The sequence below is a fragment of the Leguminivora glycinivorella genome, chromosome 22, assembly GCF_023078275.1.
Source record: "Leguminivora glycinivorella isolate SPB_JAAS2020 chromosome 22, LegGlyc_1.1, whole genome shotgun sequence".
In the NCBI taxonomy this organism is placed as follows: Eukaryota; Metazoa; Arthropoda; class Insecta; order Lepidoptera; family Tortricidae; genus Leguminivora; species Leguminivora glycinivorella.
Window position 1 is genome coordinate 40,964 of NC_062992.1, and position 23,515 is coordinate 64,478.

General features: G+C 43.7%; 1 protein-coding gene and 1 long non-coding RNA gene across 2 annotated transcripts; both read left to right on the forward strand.

Moving 5' to 3' along the window:
• Positions 1-2,153: 2,153 nt before the first annotated feature.
• LOC125237907 lies at positions 2,154-6,636 on the forward strand. The gene is made up of 4 exons (XR_007178385.1): positions 2,154-2,800; positions 3,199-3,384; positions 4,038-4,149; positions 6,334-6,636. It is a non-coding gene; the product is annotated as an uncharacterized LOC125237907 (long non-coding RNA).
• A 1,661-nt stretch (positions 6,637-8,297) lies between these two features.
• LOC125238050 (facilitated trehalose transporter Tret1-like) lies at positions 8,298-13,044 on the forward strand. Its single transcript, XM_048145339.1, has 7 exons — positions 8,298-8,436; positions 8,799-9,028; positions 9,257-9,580; positions 9,695-9,827; positions 11,831-12,048; positions 12,209-12,403; positions 12,769-13,044. Exons 1-7 carry the CDS (start codon positions 8,352-8,354, stop codon positions 13,042-13,044), a joined length of 1,461 nt encoding a protein of 486 aa, XP_048001296.1. The 5' UTR covers positions 8,298-8,351.
• The last annotated feature ends 10,471 nt before the right edge of the window (positions 13,045-23,515 follow it).

Below are 23,515 nucleotides of genomic sequence, written 5' to 3' on the forward strand. Positions count from 1 at the left end.
GGAAGTTCGAAACGAGTGGCGATAAATTAAACATGACCGAAGGGCACTAAATTAACACGAGTTACGAATTTCCTTTTCGTACGTGTGTCGTACGATGTTTTTCAGTACAATACGACCTGGAATATAATGGAACCACTTCTCACACTAGTGCGTAAAAACACCATCTGTACTAAAATAGTACATTACGATACAAGTGCGTAAAAAGGAAGTTCGAAACGAGTGGCGATAAATTAAAACACGACCGAAGGGAGTGTTTTAAATCGACACGTGTTATATTAATTTATGATATCACATTCACAAACACGACATCCACACTTAGCATGCCAACTCAAAATATTCATGCTGCGTCCTTTGAAAAGTAAAAACTGACAAGCGGTCGAATAAGCGTATTTCAGCAAATATAGACAAGTTAATCCTCCACACATAGTCGTTTTTAGCCAAATATAGCAAAATAAACGAATTCGCAACGACTTGGAATGGAAGTGCTACTATTATAATCATTGTAGCGAAAAAGTTGACTACGGACACAGAGTACATATTATAACTACGGATAAAGGTGTAAATGTAAAATAAATTATTAGAGTTGGTTGGCAACCCCGGATCGCCGTCCGTGATGTCCTGCCGTCAGTGTTGCCAGATCTCCTGATTTATCAGGAGATCTCCCCGGATGGAATACCAGTTGAAGTATGGAAGTTGTTGAGTGCGGATGGATGGAAATGGCTGAGTGTATTCTTCGGTAAGTTGTTGCATGAGGAACGCATACCTGACGAGTGGTGCAGTAGTACGCTGGTACCAATATTTAAAAACAAAGGAGACGTCCAAAATTGCAATAATTATCGAGGAATAAAGCTCATGTCACATACCATGAAGGTCTGGGAGAGGATAATAGAGAGAAGAATGAGAGAAGAGTGTGAAATAACGCAAAATCAATTCGGATTTATGCCCGGTCGAGGTACGACAGATGCCATTTTCGCCTTACGCCAACTGTGCGAAAAGTACAGGCGCGCACATAAAAATCTGCACATGGTTTTTGTCGACCTGGAAAAGGCTTACGATCGGGTTCCCCGTGAGGTTTTGTGGTGGGCCTTGAAAGAGAAAGGTATGCCTGGGAAGTATGTAGAGCTAATCCGTGCTATGTACAGATCGTCTTGTACGCGTGTTCGATCCGCTGCTGGAATTACTGACAGCATCGGTGTGGCTGTGGGTTTGCACCAGGGCTCGGCATTGAGCCCATACCTCTTCGTGCTTATAATGGATGCTCTGACGTCGGACATGCAGGAAGAGGCACCCTGGTGCATGCTCTTTGCCGACGACATCGTGCTTGTCGGAGAAGAGGGACTCGAGGTACAAGGCAGGTTAGCGAAGTGGCAACAGAGGCTGGAAAATGTTGGCTTGAAGATCAGTAGATCCAAAACAGAGTATCTTTACTGTGACTTCGGCGGTCTTTCCGCCCCTGTTGCCATGACACTAGATGGCGAAATATTGCCTACCTGCTCGGATTTCAAGTACCTGGGTTCCCTCATTCAGGGAGATGGCGAGATCGACAGAGCAGTTCAGCACAGGATTAATGCAGGATGGATGAAATGGCGACAGGTTACAGGCACAACCTGTGATCCCCGAATGCCTCTCAGGCTGAAGGGGAAAATTTATAAATCAGTTATCCGACCTGTCGTCCTGTATGGAAGTGAGTGCTGGGCCACCAACACGAATGATGAGAGAAGACTGCATGTGAATGAAATGAGAATGTTGCGATGGATGTGTGGTGTGACAAGACTGGATAGGATTCGGAATGAGTATATAAGAGGAAGCCTGAAAGTAGCGCCAGTGACAGAGAAATTGAGAGGAAGTAGATTAGCATGGTATGGGCATGTAATGCGGAGGGATGAAAGCAATGTTATAAAACGAGTGGTAAATATGAAAGTGGATGGATACAATGGTAGTGGAAGGCCTAAGAAAAGATGGATGGAATGTGTGAACAACGATATGAGAGTGAAAGGTATTAGTATGGAAATGACGGCTGATAGAGAGAAATGGAGGAAGATGATCTGCTGCGCCGACCCCAAATAATGGGAAAAGGGCAAGGGAATGATGATGATCTCCTGATTTCGAGGTGCATCTCCTGAATTCCTGATCTCCTGATTTTTACCAAAAATTTCCTGATTTTCCCAAATATCTCCTAATTTTTCCCGAAAATCTCCTGACTTTGTGAGAAATTTCTTAGTGTTCACGATTATGGTGTTAAAATTCTATTCTATTCAAATTTCTCGAAGTGAGTGTATGGCGGCAATCGGCAAATTGCAGTAATAATACAGATGTAGTGCAAAAATACTTTCCTTCTTATTTTTACGTACAAAACGTACTGAAACTGTCTGAACTAGCATGACAATGACGAATTTTTCCGTAAAAACACGAAGGAAAACCTTTTCGCACTACATCTGTACTGTACATAACACTGCCTTAAATACGTCATAGTAATAGTATTATGAACCAAGTTTTAAATGACAAGATTTGACTGACCATATTTTTTTTAAATATTTAATTAACGTAGATGTTACAAATAATTGTGAAAATAAACTAAAAGAAGAATAATATCATCAATTTATGACTTTGGAGAAATTATGTCTCCTGATTTCTCCTGATTTTTAGGACATGTGTCTCCTGTTTTTTCAAATTGGACCTGGCAACACTGCCTGCCGTCGCCATCTTTCATTTCCTCTCGTCTCGAGCGTTGCGTGTCTGTTCTTGCTGTAATAAAGTGCTGTATCAAAAAATGGATCACATTGAAGACCATGATCATGCAGTAAGTATTTTGTTTCTTTAATTATGCATGAATTATTAACACAGTGATATATAGTGAACAAATGAGCCTGGCAGCCAGCGGCAGCGAGGACTAGGTTGATTTGTGTAAAATTGGTTTATTACAGAAAGAAGCCTACAACACAAGTACCCCGCTAAGTACAATACAAGTATATCGTGAAGGATGAATTAGTATTTATATAATAAACAATATGAATTCAATTCACTTAGTTTAGTCTGAATACGTTTGGAGGACAATTCCGGGTCGCGTCGCGGGAGCGGCGAGCATCGGCGCAGAGCGTCGCGGCCGCGCCCGCGCATCACGCATCACATCTCCAACGTCTGCGCATTACGCACTTTATTTTAAATATTCAATTTAATATAACTTTTTACTGTGTTCAGGGTTGTTTTTGTTGCTGCTTCATCTTGGACAAGTTGGCAACCAGCAACAAGACCCGGCCTGCGAGCAATGACCAGTGAAATCCGCAACGGACCTATAAGAAGCTATCCCTGTTCCTGCACTATCATCGGGCGAGGTGAACATCGCTGGTCCATGTGATGCGGCGGATCTATCTCGAAGTTAACAAAGTAAGTTGCCCATTCTATTTATACTTCTACTTTGATTTCCTTGCACCCCTTTTCGATTTGTTGTGAATAGTGTCGTGAGTTCGTGGATTAGGCATTATAAAGCCTCCGCCACAAGCCACACATAAACGGTACGTATAGAGAAGTCTGCCTAACTATTATAGCAAACGTAAAGATTTAAAAATAATAAGTATAATTTTATTTGCTTCTAATTTACCAATACTTACAGGTACACAATTAGTTAGATTTATTGAATATTTTTGTGCCTCTGTCAGACATTTAAGGCGCAGTTAAGCATAGATTAATTTAGGTATTTAGTCAGTTGTGATTGTCTATTATTTCAACTTGACAATTAAAAGCCGTCGAGGGTGCAATATTTGTATCTTGTCTACAATGTTTATTTTGTGTTTCATTGTGTGACAAGTATAAAAACGTCACCTAAATAGTCCCATTTAACCCTTTGGTAGTCCTAGCTCAGATTAATTAACCCAAGAGATTTGTTTAAATTTCATTAGCATTTAATTGCTAATTATGTATGTGTTCATAAATTTTCCTGGGTTTTCTAATTCACTGTTTCTGCACCTCATTAACCAACATTTTGCGCATTTGCTGTTATTGCATCGCACTTGCTTTATCCCACGCACCGAATATTTCAGATGGTTGTATTTGTGGCGCAGCGCTCTGCTACTGCCACGGGCTGTTCTCCGACTGGAGACCCACGTGTCAGCTCGACAGTGTCGCCTCCTTGCTTCGCCCCGGTGGAATTTGGTTAGCTTGCACATTGTTACCCTTCTCTTCATTTATTTATTTATGTATTTTTATTCAGTAAATACAAAATGTCGGACAATGACAGTACCAGTAGTGATAACGAGAGCCAGGAGATTGACGAAGCAAAACTAAAACTGTTAGTTCGCAAACATTTTGCGCGGAAATCACGGGTTACTAAATTTAAAGAATTATTGGCCCCATAAGGAAAAGAGTTAATTTCAGAAAATAAAAGTGATATACATAAAGCGTCTAGCAGGCTCTAAGAAGATTGGCCCCTGCAAGGGATTTGGTTGTAATTTGAGGTGCATTAGTGACAGGCCCTAAGTACACTTTATGCGTAATATCAGCCTTCGATCTTCTTTTGTTTCCAAATAAAGTCAGAATGAGAAAGCATGAAATGGAAACCCCATTCCATTCCCCAATAATGCATATTTTTACAGTCATTCATATCCTTGAACTTGGATGAGAAAAATAATAGTTATTGTTATTTGTTATACAAGGGGGCAAAGTTGTATTTTAACGCCGAGTGTGGAATTGAAAAACGAGCAAGTGAAAGGATCCTATAGTTGAACCACGAGCGAAGCGAGTGGTTCGAGAATAGAAATAGAAGAATATGAATGTCTAAAAATATGCATTATGTATCAGTGGGGCTGGTGAAAATTTCTGCTAGGCAACACTGAGCAAAAAGGAACCTGACCTTAACATTAGGTATGTACTTTCCTAGTAATCAATTTTAGGCAAGCCGGTGGGAATCGGCTTGTATGGACCAGCCTCTGCTGTTATGTACTCCATTTCATGTTCTTTCATTTTGACTAGAGATGGGCCGAATATGGACTTTGCCGAATACGAATATTCGGCCGAACATTCGGTTCAGCTCTTACCGAACCGAACATTCGGCCGAATATTCGGTTACGCCATATTTAGAAAGCGGATGTTAAGATTAAAACTATTAAATGATGGATAATGGTTGTGGAGGATGGAGGATAACGGAAGTTAAGATTAAAACTATTAAATGATGGATAATGTCACTAGAACTACATATGTTCTTACGATTTAGTGGATTTAACTAAAACTTAGTTAAAACAACTCTGAACTCTACTCAAGTCTTAAACTACGGTTTTTTCAACTTTGTATTTATATTTTGACGCATAGTGAATTATCTCTTTTTAGTAGTTCCTTAGAAAGCTACTAAAAAAGGAGCTTATTATCGAATGGAATACGTAAGATCTTCATTAGTTATGTACTTTGTTTATTCGGTAAATATTCGGCAATGCAACCGAATTATTCGGCCGAAAACGAACATTGAAAAACTTGCCGAATATGCCGAATACCGAATATTTACCGAATATTCGGCCCATCTCTAATTCTGACTTTATTTGGTTACTCTCGCTTACTTGGTTTGGTTTATGTAATATCACAGTTTAAAAATTACCTTGATTATTTTTTACATTTTCGTGAATAAGTCTGAAATAAAAGAAGATCGAAGGGTGATATTACGCATACATAAAAACGTGTCGACTGACGTCACGGTCAACTCATTCATTATAAATTTCAATGCGACTTCTTAAATAGAAATTGGGTTTAAAAATAATCTGCCATATTTTTAAACCCAATTTCGCCGATTCGAATTCGTGTTTAGTGACGTCACGGTCAACTCATTTGGTGTGCATTGGGGTAATTTCGAAGCACAGAAATGCTCAGGTAATTTAAAAAGGGGAATCTTGATATGATGGAAATAATGGTGATTTTTCTGTGACTTTAGAAATTAGACGACTTTCGGAATTACCACAATGCACCCTACTTAATATATTTCTATCAGACATATTCAATAGCAATTTGATTAAAAAATAACTTCTGCCAATGTGTTTCTTATAATTATCTGATGCTTCATTTGTAATTTTGTATGGTATAAAATATTTCTAGTACTGGAAACTTGCCTGTACAAAACCACACTTGCAAAGTCTCCACGTCTTGAAGACTTTTATCAGTTTCAGTTTCTAAGAAATCGTGCAGACATATTGAAGACTGTGCAGGTTGCGAGCTCAAAGAGCGCTCAGGCAAATCAATAATAATCAATACGTTTAATCATACAAAATATCATAAGTCCTTCATCTCATCAGCTGCAAACTCATGTTTCACGTGTGCAATCAAAATTACAGATTGAATGAATTTAAATTTTTGCAGGTATGTCACCTGAGGCGAGGAGGATTTGAGTAGGTGCATATGCGAACGGCCTAAGTGACGCCTCTTCAGCGCGACGGGTGTATTCTCCTCAAATATGAGAAGGAGCTCGGGTCCTGTGGGCTCTTAACCGTCGTAGTTTTCACGCAGTGTTTTAAAATAGTGTTTGTGTGTATTATGGTAACATACGTTCAATTCAAATGTGTAACACTACATAACTATACATAGGTATCACTTTTCATTAGTATGGTGATGTTTTTCCGGCCTGAAGAAAAAACTTCAAATAAAATAATTATGTTGTCTGTATATCCATGTTTTTGTTTTACACATCAATGATTTTTGTGTGTGGTATTTTTTAAGTTTGACTTTTTCGTTTCTAGTTATTTTGATCATACATAATCATTAAAATTATGTTTGGAAGTATTAAGCTGCACACGGACCGTCGCAAACCTGTCGAGCAGTTTCGGTTTTTGGAGAGAATCTAGCTTGTTCCAATTCACTCGCGATCGAAACTAGCGAGTTCTCGACAGCCGCGGCGGTCCGCGCGCAGCTTGCAGAGCACCTTGCGTGCAGTTAATTTGTGACATCCTATCAACCACAAAAATCAACTTCCCTGAAACATCCCTATGAAATATTGTGTGAACGGTTCACGAGTGGCTTGCACAAAACATGCATCTAGGAAATGCTAGCAATATTATTATTTCACTAAACGAACAAGTTGCCAGTGATTCGTTGACACAACATACCAAATGCAACTTTTAGGTACATTACAAGAGTAACTTACAAGGAACTTCACTAGAGTTATTAAAGCAATGTTACATTTGTAACTTATTAAAAGGTACCGGTGAAAAGTTGATACAATTTACAACTTTAAACTTTTTGGTGTATTGTAAATGCAACATTGCCGTAATGAATAGCGTGTAAGTTACGTACAAGTTGCATAATGTGCTATTGTTGCAATGTACAAAAATGAACTTCTTAAAAGTTTTCGTCGTAACTTTCTAGTAAGTTGATATTTCAATGTATCAGCAACATTGCTATTCAAAGTTATAGAAAGTTGTAAAAATCCGATCTGGGAAACTTACAGGGTTTATCTACAGCGCGGCCGAAAGCGTTTAACATCAATATGGCTCAAACGTTGCCCAAACATTGCAACGTTGCAATTGTAAGTTTCAAGCTCCCAGATGTAGCATTGAGCAATGTTACCGCAAGTTCTGCTTGCTTAACGGGATGCCTCGGGATTTTGATGCTGCGCTGCCATATAGTTGATATAGTGGACAACTGTGTTCGTATAGGAGTAGGTAGGACTGAAAGTACGGTACACATGGTGTGCTAGTGCTACACGCTACGGGTGCACTGCTTTCCGTAGCAGTAGGAGCGTGCTTCGCGCTACGCGACTTTAGCCCGTAGCACGGTTTCTCTCAGACAATCCAAGCTCATGTGGTGGTGGAGTCAGCTTTGCATAGCACTTTTCAGTAATAATTTTAATATATCGATCGTATCGTTATAATCGATCGGTAATCGAATGGGATTAATAATATCTGTCAAAGTGACGTTCCTTCAAGCAAAAACAACACCTTTGACACTGAAGGTCGATATCGTATTGCAGTCATCTTTGAAGTTGTATTCGAACTGTGCCATTAGTGGCAGCGTGCCCACGTGACGCGTGATACGTATGTATAGTATAGTAAGACTTCAGGTAGCAACGGCGTGACGAAGTGCTGATATTGTATAGTACGAGTAAGATGCAATCAGTAAATGAATTGATGCAAGTAACCAGAACCTACGTCAGAAGCGCAGCATTTATGAATCAATATTGATTATATTTCTAAGTGTTTACTGAAGATCATGTTTAAATTATAACAGCCATACAATAGGGAGGCATGTAATAATTATACATATAATAAATCACAGTCAACCAACTGGAATACAATTTCTCTGCTTCACTACAGCTATACCTGTGTAGTCTTCTTGTGAAAATTATTGAATTATAACAAAATATAATAGTAATATATTTAAATATGGAATTGATTAAATTGAAGGAAAATCAAGAAACTGAAATAAGGAAAGGACACACCTACATGCAATGGATCGTTGCAATTATAGGTAAATTATTTCACATGATACGACTTTATTCATTCAGCTCTAGGTTTCATCTAATTACCTTATTACCTTGCTGCACAAAATGTGGACTTATTGGAACCATTGTTCTCTAAAGCGTCTTTAAGAAACATTGATTTGGGTTCTACCAGCCATATGCTTACCAGCGCAGCACCAGCACTTATTCACGGCACGCAACTCATTGGTCAGATATTACACCACAACACAAGCCACAAGCCTTCTTGAGCTTACCGTGGGCCTCAGTCAATCTGTGTAAGAATATCCTAAAACATTTATTTATTTTATTACTATCACGGATTAAGTACCAGGAGATTATAACTGACCAAGATTGCCTATCTATCTTGCAGCCAACTCTTCTCTCCTGACGTACGGTCTGCAAGCGGGCTGGATCTCGCCGATGACGCAGGTGCTGCAGTCGGCGGCGTCGCCGGCCGGGGCGCCGCTCTCGGACCGCGCCGTGGGGCTGGTGGCCAGTCTGCTGCCGCTCTGCGCCATGGCGGTGGTGCCCGTCTACGCCTTCGTGGCGGACAGGCTCGGCAGGAAGGCTGGCATTATGTGCATCACGGTGCCACATGCAGTAAGCTCCTTCAATTCTTTTCTATTCATTCGAATTCTGATTGTGAAGACCAATTGCTCACCCTGTGAAACCAATAAGAAACATCGCGAAGGAAGAGCTAACAAAAAATCAAATTGAACCAAAAATAATGTGTTGTACCTACATAAGGTACCTTTTGCGATTAACGTACAGGCCGATATCTTAACTCACAAATTACTCAATAGGTTTAAGGGTACATTCTCTTTTCAGATATCCTGGTTACTCAAACTGTTCTGGCCGAGTCCGAGCACTCTCATCATAGCCAGGGTCTGCAGCGGCGTGGCAGCCGGCGGTTGCTTCAACGTCATCCCGATGTACACCAAGGAGATCAGCCAGGATCACATCAGGGGTGTGCTAGGCTCCCTCCTGGTGCTGTTGTTCAACGTGGGGGCCTTGCTAATGTTCGTGCTCGGCGCGTATTGCGACTACTACACGGTGTTGTACGCGGTGACGGGAGTGCCGTTTCTTTCCTTCTTTTTGATCATGATGTGCCCAGAATCTCCTGGATTTTTGGTCAAGAAGGGGAGGTATGATGTAAGTGACCGAACATTAAATTCATTAATTTTCTAGAAATGTGTATCTACTAACTTACCAATTTATCTGAATCTTATGTATTTTGTGAAATGATACGTAGATTTATTATTTTAGGAAGCTGTGAAGGTGATAGCGAAACTCCGTGGATTGAGTCCAAATGATAAGTCCGTGCAAAGTGAAGCTGACGCGATGCGGAAGGAAGAGGAGTATTACAAAAGTTTGCCCGCTCTGTCTCTCACGGTCATATGTAAGTCTTTTTTTTACATCAAGCAGTAAAGTAGGAACTTAATGCTCTTTAGCGTCAGTGTTAACTTCCTGGCCCCGTAGCCGAATGGCATTTCTCCGACGCGAAACGAAAACGAAACGCCGCGAAAGATAGTCTGGCTCTGTCGCGCCAATACGCAAGCGCGATAGAGATAGATATTTACTAGCGTTTCGTTTCGTGAGCGTTTGTGCCATTCGGCTACGCACCCTGAGTGCGTTTTCACATTATCCGATCCGATATCGGATGTCGGAAGGATTTCAATGGAAAAAATCCAAGATGGCGCCTGTAATGTATGGGATATCGGTCAGACATTCGATATCGGATCGGATAATGTGAAAACGCACTGAAGTCCTTGTTTCTGATTAAGTGAATTTCCGGGCCTTTGGTCAAAATTAGAACAAAATCAAGCTTTCGGTTTTGGAAAAAAAAAACTTACTTCTTTCCACCGTTTATGATCATAACGCCCAAAATACGTCCATACTGGTTAAAGGCCTAGCTTCGTCAATGATCTTCACAACGGGCTGACGTCATCCATTTCCCCTGCGATTTTGAACAGATGGATGTGGATTTGTTTTTGTTCAATGGCTTATTTATTTAATCGTATGGCTATAAACTGGTCGCTTACTAACAAACTATTATCAACTTAAGGACTACAACTTTATATCTAGCTTCTTCACCCAACGGGCTGCGTTCACATCAGGGCTGAGCAAGTCCAGGGAGTGGCCAGTGTATTTCCTCTTTGGGCAGTCATGAATTATGTGATGTATTGTCTGGGCAGAGGCTCCGCAGTCACATGTCGGAGAGTTTCTCCAGCCACACTTAAACATGTAGTCTCCGCAAAGCCCATGTTCCGATCTAAGCCTGTTCAACTGGCACCATTCCCGCCTGGGGGCCGAGAACCCAACTGGCTTCTGCGTGGGATCATAGGTTGCAACGTCTGCTCTAGGTGGATTTGCCTTCCATTCGTCCTTCCATCTTGCTTTAACCACAGAATATATAATAGTACAAGTACAGAAGGCCCACTGCTTTGATGTTCACGAAATGCCGCCTTTTAAATGCCTACAAAATTCTAACAAAGAAACGAGCCGCACGTGCGCAGCGTCGGACGATAGGGTTGTCTATGGATTAAAATGAATTAATACTCAGATAAAATGTTATACTATTATACTCCAGTCTTGGGTACTTTCTAGGTATATATACAGTATTTATATATTTTTGTTTAAGTCCCAATATCACAAGCCTTATTGAATTTTTCCGTGGGACTTAATCAATAGTATATCTGTGTAAGATTGTCCTATTTTATTCATGATGTCTATTTAACTAGGCATTATTAGCCATTCACAAGCGGACATCGCATATAAAACTTAAAAAAAACTCGCGACGTAAAGTAACAATAGAAAGTGCGAACGGGCGTTCCGTGAGAACGCGCGCCACCCTTGATTAGGCCGCGAACTCGCGGCCGCCAGCATGTACTTGTAGCGCGGCGATAGAATCGCGGAGTGAGCCGCCCCTGCTTTAACATCGAAATCATTTTCCATAAGTAGTCGTGCTGTCTGGTAGGGCGGATGTCGGGATTTCAGACGGTGGCGTGGCGGGAACAGGAACTCATTGTAAATTGGCAGGTTTGGGTTTCTAGTTATTTTACATGCTTCATTAAGTAATGCTTGTTGCCTTCTAAGATGCGGAGGAGGTATATGGCTTAAAGTGGGCAGCCACTGCAAAGGGGTCGACTGTATCGTGCCGGATATGCAGCGCATAGTTTTATGCAATTGGACATCGATTTTATGTATATGGGCACTATTTAGCCACACCGGAGCGCAATATTCTCCTGCTGAATATACTAGACTAAGTCCAGTTGTACGTAGTACATCCGCGCCAGCTCCCCAAGACGTGCCAGTAAGTTTGTGTAAGATGTTACACCCAGCTGCTGTGTGTGAATGGCTTTTACACCCAGGACCCTTTACTCATATAATTGTTGTTATCAGTGAAAGACCGCGCCTGGCGCAAAGGCTACACGCTGGCGGCGCTGATGATGGCGGCGCAGACGTTGTGCGGCAACTTCGCGCTGCTGACGCACGGCGCCGGCATCCTGGCGGGCTCCGGCGCGCAGGTGGACCCGGCGCTGCTCGCCATCAGCCTTCCGGCCGTCATGCTGCTCGGCTCCCTAGTCTCCATCGCAGTCATTGAGCGGATTGGAAGAAGGGTCAGTTTGAGCCGTTTCGTTTGATGTTGACAGAGTACAGTCATCGGCTTTCGTCAGAAACACGTCATCATCGGCAACCTTCGTGTGTTCCAAGTTACACGATACAGGTATCCATATCAGGCGTTACCAATTTAACTGACACACATATTTTTCTCGGCAGACCATCCTCGGCTCGTCATTCTTGGTGTCGGCGTGCGCGCAGACGTGCCTGGCGACGGCGCTGCTGCTGCAGGCGCGCGGCGTCAGCGCGCCGGCGTGGCTGCCGCTGCTCGCCGTCGTCGCCACCATGTTCGTCTACTCGTTCGGTGTGCTGCCCGTGCCCTACATCATTATCACGGAGATGTTTAATATTCAGGTTGGATTTTTAGACATTTATTTTGGTAAAATCGAAATACATCATCAGACGGAATACGTGTCCTTGGGACATATCGGATGATTTCTCATGTTCTTCCTTTGACGGTCTTGATGCCAACTTTTTCGTAACTCACAAGTAGCCAATCTCAGCATTTTCCCGCTTTGAAAAAGATAATACATACTGTATAACGGCCGGTAGCCAAAAGTTTACTAAAACCTGTGTGCAACCTGTATGACATCTTTCTTTAAACGGACGAAAATTGGACTTCTCATGAATATCAATTGAGATCCGCGCCCTAGGATCCACTGAGCGGGCACTCTCTATCTCTGCCTTGTGTATTTCTTAACCAAGCCTTCCCCCGACAGATCCGCGCGAAGCTGCTGAGCCTGATAGTGGTGCAGGCGTGGCTGCTGACGTTCGTGCAGCTGGCGGCGTTCGGGCCGCTGGCCGCCGGGGGAGGGGGCGGGGGAGGGGGCCTGCACGCCGCCTCCGCCGCCGGGGGAGGGGGCGGGGGAGGGGGCCTGCACGCCGCCTTCTTCGCCTTCGCCGCCGTCAACCTGCTCGGCGCGCTGCTCATGCTGGCCGTGCCCGAGACCAGGGCCCGGAGCCTCGACGAAATAGAGACCGAACTTAGAAACTAATATACTGCAGTGCTGAGGCCTACCTACCGTTATTGTACCTACTTCATTTATTATACTATCATTAAACAAATGTTCAATGAGAACTGTGTATTTTATTATAGAGTTCCTTTGGCCACATTTTGTCTTGCGGGATAGGAGATAGTATCGCAAGGGAGTAAAATTTGTTATTTAGGGTGTATACTGAATCCCAAATCAAGTATAGGATTGAATCCTAAGCGTAGCGAGGGATTCAAGTTTTAATGCCCAACAAATTTATGGTATGGTTAAGTTCGTAATGTTCGTATGGACCACAAGCCCTATATGACGAATAAAAACATAGATGGATCATCAAAAATTCCAAAAAGGTGATGACGACTAACGAATGAGCCTAAATATGAAAAAGACTAAAACTCATTTGATCAAATATGACAAAGATGAAAATAACGAAACGAAGGAAGAATGGGTGCAGGAAGCAGAATGAGACAGATCTAAAAACTTAACAATAAAATAATGTGACGATCCAAGAAGACACCGAAAAAGTTGATCCGTCTATTTATTTTTCTAATTACGTTTGTTTGCCACGAGACACGACACGACACGAGCCACGAGACACGACACGAGCCACGAGACACGACACGAGCCACGACACGAGCCACGAGACACGACACGAGCCACGACACGAGCCACGAGACACGACACGAGCCACGAGACACGACACGAGACACGAGACACGACACGAGTCACGACACGAGCCACGAGACACGACACGAGACACGAGACACGAGCCACGAGACACGACACGAGCCACGACACGAGCCACGAGACACGACACGAGCCACGACACGAGCCACGAGACACGACACGAGCCACGAGACACGACACGAGCCACGAGACACGACACGAGACACGAGACACGAGACACGACACGAGCCACGAGACACGACACGAGACACGAGACACGACACGAGCCACGAGACACGACACGAGCCACGAGACACGAGCCACGACACGAGCCACGAGACACGACACGAGTCACGAGACACGACACGAGCCACGACACGAGCCACGAGACACGACACGAGCCACGACACGAGCCACGACACGAGCCACGAGACACGAGACACGACACGAGACACGACACGAGCCACGACACGAGCCACGAGACACGACACGAGTCACGAGACACGACACGAGCCACGAGACACGACACGAGACACGAGCCACGAGACACGACACGAGCCACGAGACACGACACGAGACACGAGACACGACACGAGCCACGAGACACGACACGAGCCACGAGACACGAGCCACGACACGAGCCACGAGACACGACACGAGTCACGAGACACGACACGAGCCACGACACGAGCCACGAGACACGACACGAGCCACGACACGAGCCACGACACGAGCCACGAGACACGAGACACGACACGAGCCACGACACGAGCCACGAGACACGACACGAGTCACGAGACACGACACGAGCCACGACACGAGCCACGAGACACGACACGAGCCACGACACGAGCCACGACACGAGCCACGAGACACGACACGAGCCACGAGACACGAGACACGACACGAGACACGAGACACGACACGAGTCACGAGACACGAGACACGACACGAGCCACGAGACACGACACGAGCCACGACACGAGCCACGAGACACGACACGAGACACGACACGAGCCACGAGACACGACACGAGCCACGAGACACGACACGAGCCACGAGACACGACACGAGCCACGACACGAGCCACGAGACACGACACGAGCCACGAGACACGACACGAGCCACGAGACACGACACGAGCCACGAGACACGACACGAGTCACGACACGAGTCACGAGACACGACACGAGCCACGACACGAGCCACGACACGAGCCACGAGACACGACACGAGCCACGACACGAGCCACGACACGAGTCACGAGACACGACACGAGCCACGAGACACGACACGAGCCACGAGACACGAGACACGACACGAGACACGAGACACGACACGAGTCACGACACGAGCCACGAGACACGACACGAGACACGAGACACGACACGAGCCACGAGACACGACACGAGCCACGAGACACGACACGAGTCACGAGACACGACACGAGCCACGAGACACGACACGAGCCACGAGACACGACACGAGCCACGAGACACGACACGAGCCACGAGCCACGACACGAGCCACGAGACACGACACGAGACACGAGACACGACACGAGCCACGAGACACGACACGAGCCACGAGACACGACACGAGCCACGAGACACGACACGAGCCACGAGACACGACACGAGCCACGAGACACGACACGAGCCACGAGACACGACACGAGCCACGAGACACGACACGAGCCACGAGACACGACACGAGCCACGAGCCACGACACGAGCCACGAGACACGACACGAGCCACGAGACACGACACGAGTCACGAGACACGACACGAGCCACGAGACACGACACGAGTCACGAGACACGACACGAGCCACGAGACACGACACGAGCCACGAGACACGACACGAGCCACGAGACACGACACGAGCCACGAGACACGACACGAGCCACGACACGAGCCACGACACGAGCCACGACACGAGCCACGAGACACGACACGAGCCACGAGACACGACACGAGCCACGAGACACGACACGAGACACGAGACACGACACGAGCCACGAGACACGAGACACGACACGAGTCACGAGACACGACACGAGCCACGAGACACGACACGAGCCACGAGACACGACACGAGCCACGAGACACGACACGAGCCACGAGACACGACACGAGCCACGAGACACGACCTATAATGATTATCATATCATATTACAGAAATGGCAAGCACGACGTTATGTAAACATTTATTTTGTCCGACATATCGGTGACACTTTTGCTTTCTGTAAATCTGCTATCTAACTTTATAGGGATGTACATTTTGCAAAAAAAAAATAGTTTAGAAGAATTTATTTGAATTTGCGAAATTCCATCGAGTATGCGAACTGACAAAAAAATCGACTCAGAAAACGATTCTGAAAACAAGTTCAACATAAATGAGACGTAGGTGCGGTCAGCCAAGAAAGTGGCTTAACACTTATCGACTCTATGTTAAACACATAAGGTCGAAAAGTGGTAAACCACTTTTTTGGCTGACTGTACCAAGTGGCTGTTTAGAAAGAGTCGCCTCCTGCACGGGTTAAGTAAACATCGGGATGTGTTACAATAATTGGTACATCTAAATATATAAAAGAAGAAGCTGACTGACTGACTGACATATCAACGCACAGCCGAAACCGCTGGTCCTAGAGATCTCAAATTTGGCACGTAGGTTCCTTATATAGTGTAGAGGAGCACTAAGAAAGGATTTTCCAAAATTCACCTCCTAAGGGGGTCAAATGGGGGTTCAAAGTTTGTATGGGGAAACAAGATTAGTTTGACTATTTTATTCGAAACTTCACAGGAAGATTCCTTAAGACATATGACTGAATACGTGTTTCAGGTTTTTTGAAAATTTAACCCCTAAAAGGGTGAAAATGGGGGTGATAAAGTCAAAAAATCAATATGGGTATCGTTTTTATGGTTTATCGGGTCGCTGATCACGATAAATACAACGTCTTTAAAATCTAACGAGGCGGAAGTGAAATACCTTCTCCCCTGTTGTGGTGCAATGGGGTTTAAATATCAAAAAAATATATAAAAGAAGATATTGACTGACTGACTGACATATCAACGCACAGCCGAAACCGCTGGTCCTAGAGATGTCAAATTTGGCATGTAGGTTCCTTATATAGTGTAGAGGAGCACTAAGAAAGGATTTTTCAAAATTCGCCTCCTAAGGGGGTTAAATGGGGGTTCAAAGTTTGTATGGGGAAACAATGTTAGTTTCACTGGTTTATTCGAAACTTCACAAGAGGGATCCTAAAAACATATGACTAAAGACGTGTTTCAGGTTTTTTGAAAATTTAACCCCTAAAAGGGTGAAAAGGTGGTGGTAAAGTCAAAAAACCGGCCAAGAGCGTGTCGGGCCACGCTCAGTGTAGGGTTCCGTAGTTTTTCGTATATTTCTCAAAAACTACTGAACCTATCAAGTTCAAAACAATTTTCCTAGAAAGTCTTTATAAAGTTCTACTTTTGTGATTTTTTTCATATTTTTTAAACATATGGTTCAAAAGTTAGAGGGGGGGGGACGCACTTTTTTTACCTTTAGGAGCGATTATTTCCGAAAATATTAATATTATCAAAAAACGATCTTAGTAAACCCTTATTCATTTTTAAACACCTATCCAACAATATATCACATGTTGGGGTTGGAATGAAAAAAAAAATATCAGCCCCCACTTTACATGTAGGGGGGGTACCCTAATAAAACATTTTTTTCATTTTTTATTTTTGCACTTTGTTGGCGTGATTGATATACATATTGGTACCAAATTTCAGCATTCTAGTGCTAACGGTTACTGAGATTATCCGCGGACGGACGGACGGACGGACGGATGGACGGACGGACGGACGGACGGACGGTCGGACGGTCGGACGGACGGACGGACGGACGGACGGACGGACGGACGGACAGACAGACAGACAGACATGGCGAAACTATAAGGGTTCCTAGTTGACTACAGAACCCTAAAAAAGATGAAATTAATACAATTTAAATATATGTTATTGAACCATAGAATGCCGTTCGCTAGTTTGCAGGTGGTACAGCGACATCTAACGAAAAATGTGGACATCAAAAAATACTTATACATTTTACGAAAACAAGTCATTGCCCAGTTTGCGGGGGTAACAGTGACATCTAGCGAACGACAGCGAACAACTCTATCGTTGAGTTTCCTAAACATATCCTAAGTACATTGGGTTTCTCAACAATAAATAAATAAATAAAACTTACTTTTTCTTTTGACTGAAAACACCGTGTTGATAACCTCTCTCTCCCTCCCTTTCTTCCCTTGGCTTCTGGCTGGCTTCCTAAACTTTGACGAGCCATAACATAATATTAAAAATGTAGGGGCTAAGTTTTGATTCCCATAGAAAAATTGAATTACGCGCCATTTCCAGTGCCAAGTTTCGATTGATCGTCATAGTTGACAGACGTCAAAAATACAACGTTACCTCTTTAGTTTTCTAACAGATGGCGTTAGTTATACAAAATAGTAAACGATGTTTTCTTACTCCTTAGAGTCCTAACAGATGGCGTTAGTAGTACAATATTGAACACAAAACTGAGATTTGATTTTTTTTTAAATGACAATAAAATAATATTTTTTTACAGATATGAAATCTAGATATGAATATAAATTACTATGTTTAAGCACAACTTCATAGGCGTGATAGTTTTTTCAAAAAATGTACCACAAGGTTCGGAACTTTGTCGACTATAGGAGGGCTTCGCTACCGCTCGCCCTGATAAGTAGGATACTGAAATCTTCTTTCTTCGTTGAGCCATCACAGCTAACTTTAACTTACAAACGGTCTTAAGCACCTACACTTCTAAAGGCGCTTAAGTCATTTTTGCTAATAAAAAAAAAACCACAACGTTCTATGAACATTGGTCAAGTGCGAGTCGGTTTTCAACTTTTCCATACAAAGAACTCATGAGCGCCTGAACGACTATGATGGCAAAGTTAACGTTTCGAACTTTCAAGACTTTACGTATATATCTCGGAAACGATAAGAGATAGAGCAAAATGGACTTCAGATTTGGGCTTTCGGTGGCACAAATTCTATGTTTTCGTCAACAGACACCTTTTTTTGGACCGATTTGAATAAAATTTTGCTCAGTCAATTTATAAACGGTCTTAAGCGCCTCCTTTTTAGTAGGAACTTAAGTCATTTTGTACAAATGAAAAAAAAATTGAACAAGTTCTAAAAAGAAAAAGACAGAAATGAATTTCTTTATACCTGTCCAACTCGATTACACAATTTTAAGACGTTTAGTAACTACTTGCAGCGGCAGTGAGTGAAATTCGTAATCTGAGTTTTTTCTCTTAAGTCCGACTTACGCTTGACTGTAGATTTCTAATAGGTTTTCCTGTAATCTACATGGAGAGGGCTATCTCGTGTATTTTTTTGAAAATTTTACGCTAAGTAGTTTCGGAGATAAGGGGGGGGGGAATGGTCATTTTTTGCTTATTTTCTTAAATTACTTCTAAATTACCAAAACAAAAAATATAAAAAAAATATATTTCCGATGCTGATAAAATGCTCTTTCATTTGATATGTAACACAATATAGTTTTAATAACTTTGATTTTTAATTTTCAATTTTACCCCCCAAAAGTGACCCCTGTGATTAAATTTCATTTAATTAAATTACATGTCCGTCTTTGGGCCACAGGTTTACATACGTGTGCCAAATTTCAAGTAAATCGGTCCAGTAGTTTCGGAGAAATCGGCTGTGACAGAGGGACAGACAGACACGCGAGTGATCCTATAAGGGTTCCGTTTTTCCTCTTTGAGGTACGGAACCCTAAAAACTAATATGGGTATCATTTTTAGGGTTTATTGGGTCGCTGATCACGATAAATACAACGTTTTTAAAATCTAACGAGGCGGAAGTGAAATACCTTCTCCCCTGTTGTGGTGCAATGGGGTTTAAATATCAAAAAAATATATAAAAGAAGAAACTGACCGACTGACTGACTGACATATCAACGCACAGCCGAAACTGCTGGTCCTAGAGATTTCAAATTTGGCACATATGTTCCTCATATAGTGTAGAGGAGCATTAAGAAAGGATTTTTCAAAATTCCTCTCCTAAGGGGGTGAAATGGGGGTTCAAATTTTGTATGTGGAAACAAGATTAGTTTGATTATTTTATTCGAAACTTCACAGGAAGATTCCCAAAGACATAGACTAAATACATGTTTCAGGATTATTGAAAGTTTAATCCCTAAAAGGGTGAAAAGGGGGTGATAAAGTCAAAAAAACAATATGGGTATCGTTTTTATGATTAATCGGGTCGCTGATCACGATAAATACAACGCTTTTAAAATCTAACGAGGCGGAAGTGAAATACCTTCTCCCCTGTTGTAGTGCAATGGGGTTTAAATATCAAAAAATATATAAAAGAAGAAACTGACTGACTGACTAACTGACATATCAACACACAGCCGAAACCGCTGGTCCTAGAGATTTCAAATTTGGCACATAGGTTCCTTATATGGCGTAGAGGAGCACTAAGAAAGGATTTTTCAAAATTCTCCTCTTATAAGGGTGAAATGGGGGTTCAAAGTTTGTATCGGGAAACAAGTTTAGTTTGACTATTTTATTCGAAACTTCACAGGAGGATTCCTAAAGACATGTTTCAGGTTTTTTGAAAATTTGACCCCTAAAGGGGTGCAAAGGGGGTAAAGTCAAAAACACAATATGGGTATCGTTTTTATGGTTTATCGGGTCGCTGATCACGATAAATATTTAAAATCGAATGAGGTGGAAAAGAAATTTTCTCCCCTGTTGTTGTGCAATGGGGTTAAAATATCCAAAATAGCCATAAGTATAGGTTTAGTTTTTATCTTTACTTCTGGTTCAAGAGATTTCAAATTGACACGGAAGTTCCTTAGAGGAGCACTAAGAAAGGATTTTTCAAAGTTCACCTCCTAGCATGATAATTTGACAGGGGCAAGGACAGGGACAGGGACAGGGACAGGGACAGGGTCAGGGACAGGAACGGGATAGGGTTAGGGTTAGGGATAGGGAAGGGATAGGGGTAGGGGGTAGGGGTAGGGGTAGGGTAGGGGTAGGGATAGGGATAGGGATAGGGATGCGGATGCGGATGCGGATAGGGATAGGGATAGGGGACGGGGATAGGGGACGGGGATAGGGATAGGGGAGGGACAGGGGCAGGGACGGGACGGGGACGGGGACAAGGATAGAGATAGGGACGGGGATAAGAATAGGGATTGGGGTCGGAATAATCGGTCGGCAATCGATATCTAGGCAGTGTAAAATGCAGGTGGCTCAGTGGGAAAGGATTAGTAAGTATGCATCGGCGAGTATCCTGCATCCGTAATAACTATTACATTCAATGTGCTGTAAGAAGATCGTTGTTTGCTTGCCTTTTATATGTTTACGTTTGCAATAAGTATAAGCAAAATGGAAAAAATTGTAAGCGATAATGCAAGGAAGGGCCTTAGAATCAAAACAGTACGCTCTAGGCTGCTTCTTCGACGTGGAGGGGGCCTTTGACAGGGCTACCTTCCAAGCCGTGGAGGAGAGTCTGGTGAGAGAAGGCATCCGACCGACATTAGCGCAGTGGATAGGCAGTATGCTACGGCGGAGTTGGGAGGTATAACAAAGACGATTAGTCCCAGGAGGGGGTTCCCGCAGGGAGGCTGCTTGTCACCCTTGATGTGGTGCCTACTTCTGGACTCTATGGTAAGAGAACTCAACAGGGGAGGCCTGTACATGCAGGCCTACTCTGATGACGGAGTACTACTGGTGAGAGGCATGGTCCTCAGTGTCATGAGGAACATAATGGTAAGAGGTCTCAGACAGGTACTGGGATGGTGCAGAGGGAGAGGACTGGATCTCAATCCGTCAAAAACTAAGCTGGTGTTATTCACTAACAAGAGGAAAAAGAGCTGGAACCCATAAAAATAGAGGGTGTAGAACTAGAAATGGTAGACGAGTTCAAATATCTGGGCATTACTCTTGACAGTTCGCTTAGATACAGGACTCATATCAGAGAGCAGACGGCTAAGGCCATAAGAACGCTGTACCAATGTAAAAGGGCAGTAGGGAAGAACTGGGGACTGAAGCCGAGTATGATCCACTGGATTTATAAAGCCATTATCCTACCCAGGGTGCTATATGGGGCGGTGATCTGGTGGCACAGGACCCATATTGGAGAATATCGGAAGAATCTGACAAAAGTACAAAGATTAGCTTGCCTCATGATGACGGGGGCAATGAGAACCACCCCGACACATGCTATGGAGGTGCTGATAGGCTTAAAGCCCCTCTGGATTGAGGCAGAGAAGAGAGCCATGGAACAGTGGTACAGAATGAAAGCATGCAAGGAATGGAGAGGAAGTTGTGTGGACAAGAGACACGCACTGATACAAAGAGAGGCACTATCAAAACTAGAAATGCTGATGGTCAATAATGACCTCATAAAGAGGGAGGAGATTTTCGATAAGAAGTATAGGGTACATATAGGAGAAAGAGACAACTGGAAGGTAGAGGTCGTGCACCCAACGACTATATGCTTCACAGATGGCTCTAGGAGAAGCTCTACAAAGCTAGCAGGGGCGGGAATAGTAATCCCGAAACTAGGAGAAAAGGTGTCGATACCACTAGGGAGATACACTAGCGTGTTCCAAGCAGAGGTATGTGCCATAGCGCGCTGTGCACGTATATTAAAAGAAAGCGACAAACAAGATGGAGCCGTGGTAATATACACCGACAGTCAAGCGGCGCTAAAGGCTCTGAAGAGAATATCGGTGACCTCGTCCCTGGTGAGAGAATGCAGGGAAGAGCTAAACTCGATAGGCAAGCATAGAAGTGTAACGGTTGCGTGGGTACCGGGACACCAGGGAGTCACAGGTAATGAGAAAGCGGACGAGTTGGCAAGGGCGGGGGCGGAGACGGAATTCTTGGGTCCGGAACCGGCTCTGCCTATGTCAGCTGACGTCACGAAAGGAGTCATTGAGAGGATAAAAGAGATGGAAGCACAAAGAGCCTGGGAAAGAGAGACCAGTTGTAGACAAACGAAGATGATGATAGAAGGTAGAGACCAAAGGAGAACTAAGTATCTTCTGAAACTAGGTAAGAACAGTCTAAGAATGTTGACCGGTATCATAACGGGACACAACACCCTTAACAGACATATGAAGATAATAGGTATCAGTAGTGACGAATCCTGTCCACACTGTGGTAAGGAGGAGACTAGCTTGCACCTACTAGCAGAATGTGTCATGTATGCGGCACCGCGACATGACACATTCGGTAGAGACAATCTGGGAGAAGATGAACTCAAGGATGTCAAACTTAAAGATGTCCTTCTGTTCTGCAGGAAAACAAGAAGATTTGAGGAGAGAAGTGTGGGAGGGCAGCCGGGACAGTAACCTGCAGCTCCAACTCCAGGGAATTGGGCTGAATGAACGCACCAGCGATCGACAGCCCGCCTGTATCCGGCCAGGCGTCCCTACACTACATCTACATCTACATGCAAGGAAGTACTTTTTACCCTACCGACCATAGCGTCGAGATACTGGCTATGTGGGTTGTATGAAGTTTCCCCAGTATAAATATTTATATAGGTAAAATACATACATATCTACACTACCTACGCTGTGGTCGCTGTGTAACAATTCTACAATCATTGCAAGAATTTCTTTTAAAACAATAGTAATATGTGTAAGGTACAGTCAGCCAAAAAAGTGGTTTACCACTTTTTGATCAATAGAGTCGAAAAGTGGGAAACCACTTTCATGGCTGACCGTACAGCAAATAGATCAGTT